Source organism: Camelina sativa, chromosome 16 (assembly GCF_000633955.1).
Source record: "Camelina sativa cultivar DH55 chromosome 16, Cs, whole genome shotgun sequence".
NCBI classification, from domain to species: Eukaryota; Viridiplantae; Streptophyta; class Magnoliopsida; order Brassicales; family Brassicaceae; genus Camelina; species Camelina sativa.
In genome coordinates this window covers 4,825,457-4,834,615 of record NC_025700.1, presented here as the reverse complement: position 1 = coordinate 4,834,615, position 9,159 = coordinate 4,825,457, and the positions used below count along the sequence as shown (strand labels likewise).

General features: G+C 39.2%; 1 protein-coding gene and 1 pseudogene across 1 annotated transcript; one reads left to right on the top strand and one right to left on the bottom strand.

The window, feature by feature from the left end:
• LOC104749798 lies at window positions 142–7,132 on the bottom strand (annotated as a pseudogene).
• LOC104749799 (APO protein 1, chloroplastic) lies at window positions 7,231–8,952 on the top strand. Its single transcript, XM_010471494.1, has 2 exons — window positions 7,231–7,442; window positions 7,548–8,952. The coding sequence occupies exons 1-2, from the start codon at window positions 7,338–7,340 to the stop codon at window positions 8,733–8,735; spliced, it is 1,293 nt and encodes a 430-aa protein (XP_010469796.1). The 5' UTR covers window positions 7,231–7,337; the 3' UTR covers window positions 8,736–8,952.

Sequence of the window (9,159 nt, the reverse complement as noted above, 5' to 3'; positions counted from 1 at the left end):
TCCATCATGCCACGTGGCACTGATCATTTTGGTCTGAATGAATTTTGTAATAGTTATGATCTCACTGGAAGTAGAATGAAACTGCTAGAAGAGTCCTTATGAGTAAACAACAATACTCTAGAAAGAAACTGTGGCAAACGATTTAATAGGGAATGAAAATATTAGAGCGACATGAAACCGGTAAAAAGTCCGGTTCATGATTTAATAAATAAAAACACTTTGGGAACCATTATAGTAAAATGGAGGAACCATCCAAAACATAACTTGTTTGTTTATACATCAATTCCGCTACTTTTAAGGGACCCAAAACGAAACCAAAAGCACTATAGCTCTTCATGCACTTCCCTTATGTTCTGCTTTGTCTTCACGCTGCCTTTTATGGATATCAACCTTTGGAACATATTGTTCTTTCTTCTTGCCGGAATCTGAGTTGTTGCCTGACCTGGTCTTATTTTTCTTACTGCTTTGATTCTTAGCCACTGACGCAGCAGCTTCTCTTGGAGGTGCGTTTGGTTGCTTATTTCCATTGGCCTGATCAGAAGGCATGTTCTCTTTCTTGTTACCTGAAGTCGAACTGTTGGCTGATTTTTGCTTTGAATGCTTCGCCGTAGAAGCAGCTTCTAGTTAATTAATCCCATTGGTGGGATTAACAAACATCTTCCCTTTTTTCTTACCCAAATCAGCATTGTTGGCTAATTTTGGATTTCTTGGCTTATTGTTTTGCTGCCTAGGTATCGATGCAGCTTCTGTTGTAGCCATGTTGTAGTCATGCTGCCGATTCCTGTTCGTGTGACTAAGATGCTTGTTCTCTTTCAAACTCAGAGACCAAAAGAGAGAGTTTAGGAAAGAGCTTGGTTTCTCTTCCCATCCACCGGTATCATACATCTCAGTCCTCGAATGTTTTGGTCCCATAGACTCCGGTGGATTTGAAAGTCCCGCGTGACCATCATATGAGAGAATACAAGCTATTGCATGCATAGAAGCTCCGAGATGAGGCGGCAGATGTTCACGTGGATGTGTTACCTACAACATGCCAATAAACGGTTGGAGATCCAAATCAATTAAAAGAACCCTTGAAGTTGTATGGAGTAGTTTTAAGTGTAATGACTATATAAACTCACCTTGAACAAAATAGACGCCATTAGTCGTTCCCGCAAAATGTACATTTGAGCAACTTCAAGCGCTGTGGTTTTGAAAGGCAGCCAACGATCAACTACCAACTTGACTGAATTTTCAGGTGAAGACATCATTTTCGCTCCACTCCTACTGTCTTCTTTATGTATGTCCATTCCATCTGCATTAGTATTAGCTCCTCCTTCTTCGTCCTCTTCTTCTTCATCACTATCATCAGAATCACTGCTCACTGTAGGAGCCACAGCTATCTCTGTTGAGACAAGTAACAAAGGAAGATCCCGAACAACAGTACAGTTTCTTATGTGCATGCCTCCATCTCCACGTGTGATCTCATCAAAAACAACCAAAGATTCATCATACTTTTTCGACGACAAGTTGAAGTTGTTTGACAGCGAATGCACACGAACTTTGGCACCACTAGCAGTCTCTACTATAGTTCTTCGATTATTACCAAAAGCTGGGCACAATCTTCCCACCATAGGATACAATCCTACTGATAGAACAGCACGGAGTATACCGGGATCACGCGAATTCTGGCTACAGCTTGAAATATCATTGGGAATAATCCCATGTCTTTTAAGTTCCGACTCAAGTTGGCTACGCATTTGATCCAACATCTTCATAGCGCTAGGAGAGACGAAGTACTGAGAGCAAAACTCTGCCGAAAGACCTCTTTCTTTTGCAATTTTCCAGCATTCAAAGGCAGCAACAACCGCAAGGTGATCACTGTCACCTCCACAAAGTGACGCAAGTTCAAGTTTTGCAGCAGCAGCTTTTTGTCTTTCAACTGGCGACATAGGCATCGTAAATGGTTCCTTGTAGTCGGCTGCACATGCCAGAGTAAGTGCTGGATCCAGACAGTTTACTAATACAGCGAAGAAAAGCATTTTGCTAATCAGAGGATGAACTGGGAGATGACCAAATTTCTCTCCAAGTTCTGTCAGCTCTTCCTGAGGTGTCAGGGCCCCAATGTCCTGTAGTATGCTTAAAGCATTTGCAATACTTTGATCAACAGGCGGGTCCAACAGTTTCTGAAGGAAATCATTTGTTTTGCAATTTGGATCAAGTATCTTAACCTGAAAATGTTATTGAAGCACAACGATCAGTAAAAAGACTACACATACACGAATGGCTCACCGCATAGAGCCAATTGCTATTAACTAAGAACAAAATGAGAGAAGCAGTACCTGTAAGCAGAGTTCTTCTACAGGCATCCTCTTAATTTCAGGAACTTTAAAATCTGGCATAGAGGCTGCCCGAAGTCTAGAATAGAGATGATAACAAATACCAGGTTGGCATCGGCCTGCACGACCCTCACGCTGTTTTGCATTTGCTTTTGATACCCAAGAAGATTGGAGGGTTGAAACATTATTGTAAGGATCATAACTCTTTTCCTTCATCCGGCCACTATCTATCACATAAACCACATCATCAATGGTAACTGCTGATTCAGCAATATTTGTCGCAAGCACGATTTTGCGACAACCTCGAGGGGGCCGATTAAAAACTTTCTTCTGTTCCCCTGCTGGTACCATCGAGTGAAGACATATAATGTCAAATTTAGCACTATCTGCAAAGAAAGGGTTCTCAAGTAATCTCTGTCTTGTTTTATTTATATCATCCCATCCAGGTAGAAAAACAAGAATGGCACCATCTTCTGAATCGCCACATATTTTCCTCATTAACTGCAGTATAAGACTCACATCAACCTCATTAACTGATGTACTTATCAAGTAACTGTTTTCCTTGCTGAGAATTAGACTGGGAATTGTCTGCATGTTCCCTGATTATTTGAGCAGCTTCTAGTTGATTCTCTGATTCTGCCAATTCTAATGCTGTCATATCATCTTTAGACTTTAAGTTCAAGTCTGCACCAAATGAGAGGAGCATGCAGACATCACTGATCCTGCCCTTTCCAGCAAAGACCATTAGTGGTGTTAGCCAGGTTGATTCGTGCTGATAATTGTAGATCTCATGACTTCCACTAGAAGAAACTAGATCTAAGAGGGCATCAAACTCTTCATTTGTCCAAGCCAAGATGATTGCTTCATCTAAAGCAAGTTTATCTTCATCCGTCAATTCAAGCTTGTGGTCTGGTATACTCAAGTTGGCAGAGCTTAGATGATTATCTCCACCTGATTTCAGAATAGAGAGAACATCCTCCAAATACAAGGTTCTCACCTGTAGACACAAAGCAAGGAGATTATATTTAGGCACAAAAGAATTACCATATTCAAGAAAAAAAAGAGACAAAAAGAGAAATTAACTGGATAAGTGAATCCAGGGACACGGACAACTGGGCAGCCTCCAAAATATCCCGAAAATCTCTCAGCATCAAGCGTAGCACTCATGAGAATCTGTTGGTCCAGAAATTTTCAAAAAAATCAGCTAAATAGTACTGTAGTTAGGCCATATTCAACATTTAACAAGTCATCAAGTCCAGCTATCTCAGGTCTTAGGCTATGTATACAATTTTTTCGGAGTTCAAGAGTGTGAACATTCGACGAAGTATCTTTTGTTGAAAATTCTTGTTTTTAAAAACTTACTCCACAAACACACAAAATAAATACCACGAAAGAGATATTTTTTAACTAGTGATGTCTCTTCTTTTTTAATTCGTTATTCGGAGGGAAGGAGACACCTTTACATATACAAAACATACTCTCTCTTTTCTTTTCCCTCTCATATATCCCCTTCCCTCTTTTATTTAGACTAAGGAAAAAACAGATGTTATTATAGATTCCTCTTTCTGTTCCCTTGTTATTAGTGTATCATAGCAGTGAAAAGCAAAGAAGAACACAGAAGTTAACTAACCAGACGGAGATGAGGATTTGACGGAAGCAAGTCCCTGCAAATCAACAAAAGCATCGCAAAATCATTTGAGTTCTGTCATACAACCAAAGAAATTAGTAGAATAACTATCTTCCTCTATGGCTTGCTGCTTCAGAGAAAGATAAATATATGTGTACCAGTATAGTATTGGGCATATAAATTATGGTGGCCCCGGCAACAATTGAATGATAGCTTTAACATCAGTTTCTTAGGTCACATAGACTTAATTTGTTTGATAAACACATTGGCAGGAAAAAAGACTCAACGTTTGAGAGGGTAAAGAAGTCTACCTTATAATTGCCAACATGAAATCAGAGTAGCAATCCCTTTCATGGATTTCATCCTACAAGGTAACATTCAGGTCACTGATCAATGAAGACAGCCAAAGAATCAAATTTACAGCCAGGATAGGAAGTAGATAATTTAGGATGACAAACAGTAACAAAAAGGCATGCCATAGTGACAAAATTCATAATTAGTTTTTCAAGCATTTTCATTGTCCTGGAATACTCGGTATATGTATGAAACACATACTTACTGAACACATGATAGCGAATCAAATTAAAATAGCTTAAGTACCACAATGATGTGAGTTATGTCGGAAACACAGCTAACAGAGCCTTTGCCTACAAGCACCCTCAGGAGAATGCCATTGGTGCAGAATACAACTGATGAGTGCCTTCCACCTTTGCTTTGGAGTCGAACCTGGATTATACATATAAAACCAATGGCAAATTTGTCTACAACATTGAAACACAAACATCTTTCATGTACAAACGCAAGTGTCTACCTACAAAGATTACTCACCTTGTAACCAATGTTTTCTCCAATGCTTTCACCTCTTTCACAAGATATTCTTTCCGAAACTTCAAAACAGTCATAAAAAACAGTAAGTAAGGGGTAAGGAGTATACAGCGTACATGTGGATTAAAACTGAATTTAAGAGATCAACAAGTATATATAGCTGAATAAGAAAAAACGATCAACCTGACATCGCGGATATCCGACGAGGTTGGGTGCAAACAATTTTGCAAGTTTCTCCTTTGCTTGACCACATATGGTCTAAAAGATATTGAGGCACCTAATGCATAAACAATGGAAGCACTTGAGTAACCTCTAGAATAATAAAATTGAAGGCAATTTCAACTGAATGCTCTTTGCATGTCTAATATCACAATCATATACGCACGCTAAGCAAAATCCTATAACACAACATACTCTCTAAAATTCAAAATAACGTGAATATGTAGCCCTTGACCAGACAGTTGACAGCCTTACCTTTCAACCCAAGGGGTGAATAACTAAAATTGCTTAGGAGAGCTACTGAACTACAACAAAACAAGGGGTAACAAATACCTGAGTAGTTTTCCCGCAACCAGTTTCACCAGAAATGAGAATAACCTGCATTTGCAATAAGAATATATAATGAATCTGTCGAGCAATGGATATCACCACCACAAGCATAACCATACAACTAGTAGTAAATTCTAGCAAATAACATATCAAAAAGCTCACAGAACCTGATTGGATTCCACTGCAGATGTAATTGCGTCTCTAAAGGATGTGATGGGAAGTTTTGACCGCAGCTTAGCGATCTGTAACATAAACCAACAAAAACAATTTCCTTTCACTTGCTGCTACATGGCATGATTTATAACTTCTCAATCTGTATTCTGGATAAGGAATCAATATTACAGTCCTTTCAAAGAAAAGAAATACATCTCAACAACTGGGTGTTCCTAACCTCCTTAAGAGCTTTGTCCTTCTTAAGTCTAGAACTCAAAGATGCCACCTTTTCTAGAATCTCTTCACTGCTAATCTTTGGTTTCCCGAAAAAATCATCTTTCCATTGTCCTTGTTTACCCGATTGCCCCGAGTACTTGTTAAATGATGTAGCAGCAGTGTCTCCGTCACAAGGTGGATAGTGAGTAAATAAATCCTGCAGAATAGCATCTGCCCCTGGCGGAAATGACACACATTTGAGCTTTTCTTTGTTCGATTTCTCATTGGCTTCTTTGTTCTTCCCATTTTTGTGCCTGCTTGTGAATATTGAAAGACGCCTTTGTTCTCCACGACTGTAAAAGCATCCACAAGAATCAGAAACACAAGACTCTACCTTTCGCCTTAGAACAATGAATACTTTCTCAAACCCCAAAACACTATGTAGCACAATAAAGGCAGTAACTCACCCGGAACTCTCAAAGTATAGCAATCAGACGTACACCATCCAAAAAACGAATACTTTCTCAAACACATAACACTATAGAGTACAACAAAGGCAGTAACTCACCCCCGGAACTCTCAAAGCATAGCAATCCAACTTACACCACCGAAAAATGAAAACTTTCTCAAACACAATACACTATGTAGTACAATAAAGGGAGTAACTCACCCCAAACTTTAAAGTCCTAGCCATTGACCCTTTCGTCATAGAAAAATGAATACTTTCGCAAACCCCACAACACTATTAATTACAGTAACTCACCCCTGAACTCTCAAGTCCTAGGAATCTAACTTCTCCACAAAAACAAAAAATGAATATTTTCTCAAACCCCAGAACAACACTATAAAGCACAAAGAAGTTAAAGCAGCGAGACTCACCCTGAACTTTTCGATTGAATACCCATTTTCCGGCACATCTGATGAATCACGCCACGTTCGTTATTTGATAGATTATGCTCAAACGTATAAACTACACAACCCAAATGCAATAAAATCCAACAGCACAATCAGAGCTTTATCTAAGCAATCTTAATTAACCATTTCCGGAAAGAATATATAATCGAATTTGGTTCCGGGGAGCTAAACTGACCTTCATTCCCGGAGGCTCTAAAGTCTTCGATAACCTTCGACGCCCAAATCCTAGTAGCTTCAACAGAAGTTTGCTTCCCTGCTGCATTATCAGGCCTAAATCTCTTGTTCCCCATCGCTTATTAGGGTTTCTCTACCCTGAGAGAAAAACACTTACGGCTTCTGAGATTCCAAAGAGCAGCAGCAGCCTTGTTCGATGAGTTTCTTTCTTTCTTTTTTTGACCTTCCACTAGTTTCTTTCTCCTCGGAAATTGCACAAAAATGTTTCAGGCGGTGAGTGAAGAATTGAGGAGGTATCAAATCGGAATCAAGCAAAGGATTAAAATCTCTCTCTCTGGTTGCTGCTCCAAACTCAATTCTAGTTATAAAAATATAAGGATTTTAAATACAGTATTTCATTTATATTTTAATTCACATATTTATTTATTTATTCCCAAAATCCAAAATCGAAAACCTTCCCAATTCCTTTTTCTTCTCCACGAATACGATACTCTCTTTGCCGGAGAACACTCGCCGCCGACGGAGACGGGGTTCGTATAGTCCTCTCTCACAAGTCTAACATGCTTCTGGTTTCGCCTGCTTGTAGAGGTGTTTATCTTCAGACCGTAGATCAACCAAAGCCAATTGATTTATCAGCCAGAGGTTCTTATGCAAGTTGCTTTCAGGTTTCCATTTCATCTCCTCTTAAATTTGATCTTCATGATTCCAATCTCGTTGGTAAAGTTTGAATTTTGTTTTATATATATATATATATATATATATATATGCAGATTTCTCGTTCAATCCCTAAAAGGGAGTGTTGGATGAGGTTAGGAACCTTTGTTTGTATCAATCAGAACAAGAAACGACATGTCTTTACGCAGAACGTTGATCTTCCTCCTGTTTTACCAAAAAACAAGAAAAAGCCTTACCCTGTTCCTTTTAAGCAAATACAAGAAGAAGCTAGGAAAGATAAGAAACTTGCTCAGATGGGTATAGAGAAACAGTTAGATCCTCCCAAAAATGGATTGCTAGTTCCCAGTCTTGTTCCTGTGGCTTCTCAAGTCATTGATAATTGGAAGTTGTTGATCAAGGGTTTAGCACAGCTGCTGCATGTTGTTCCCGTCTTTGCTTGCAGTGAGTGTGGGGCTGTTCATGTGGCTAGTTCTGGTCACAGTATTAAGGATTGCAATGGTCCTACAAGTTCACAGCGGCGTGGTTCTCATTCATGGGTCAAAGGTACCATCAATGATGTTCTTATTCCTGTTGAGTCGTACCATATGTATGACCCTTTTGGGAGACGCATAAAGCATGAAACTCGGTTTGACTATGAGAGGATCCCGGCACTTGTTGAGCTATGTATTCAGGCTGGAGTTGATATCCCAGAGTATCCTTGTCGCAGAAGGACACAACCAATACGAATGATGGGGAAGAGAGTGATCGAACGTGGTGGATATGTTAGAGAGCCTGATAAGCCGCAAACATCATCTTCATTGTCATCTCCACTAGCCGAGCTTGACACGCTTGGTGCTTGTGAAAGGTATCCACCTCCCACACCAGAGGACATACCTAGGATAGCACAGGAAACAATGGACGCTTACGTGAAAGTTAGATTGGGGGTGACGAAACTGATGAGCAAATTCACAGTCAAAGCATGCGGATATTGTTCTGAAGTGCATGTAGGACCATGGGGACATAGTGTGAAGCTGTGCGGAGAGTTCAAACACCAATGGAGAGATGGGAAGCACGGATGGCAAGATGCTCTTGTGGACGAAGTTTTTCCTCCAAACTATGTATGGCATGTGAGAGACCTTAAGGGAAATCCACTTACCGGAAGTCTCAGGAGGTTTTATGGTAAAGCTCCTGCTTTGGTTGAGATTTGTATGCACAGTGGAGCTCGGGTACCTCAACGCTACAAGGCAATGATGAGGCTTGACATTATCGTTCCTGATTCACAGGAAGCCGACATGGTTGCATAGGTCCTTGGACATGTTCATAATAGAAATCCATTGTGTTGTGAGGACGATAAAGAAGCTTTGATGATAAAATGAGCTTGGCTAGCTAGGATCTTTCTTCATATAGCATAAGAAATACTATTGTTTGGATATAAAATATTTTAGAAACCTTCGTTGTAATCAGAGAAATTGTGTTTTATTGATAAATATAAATACTAACAGTAACAAATTTTTGTACTAAGGTTTATGTCAATATTTTCTAGAAAACAATTAAAAATCAAAGGTTGGTTTTTTTATTATTTTGTAAAATTAAAAAATTGTTCGATGAGTTTCTTTCTTTTTGCCCATTAGTTTGCTTGCATTATAAATCTTCCTCTTTGTCTTTTTTCTTATTCAGAAATTGCATAATAATGTTTTCTTCTTATTTTTATATAGAAAAAGAAATAAA

Coding starts and splice junctions, on each gene's coding strand:
- LOC104749799 (XM_010471494.1), top strand. CDS start 7,338: ATGCTTCTGGTTTCGCCTGCTTGTAGAGGTGTTTATCTTCAGACCGTA. Junction 7,443..7,547: donor CTTATGCAAGTTGCTTTCAG/GTTTCCATTTCA, acceptor ATATATATGCAG/ATTTCTCGTTCAATCCCTAA.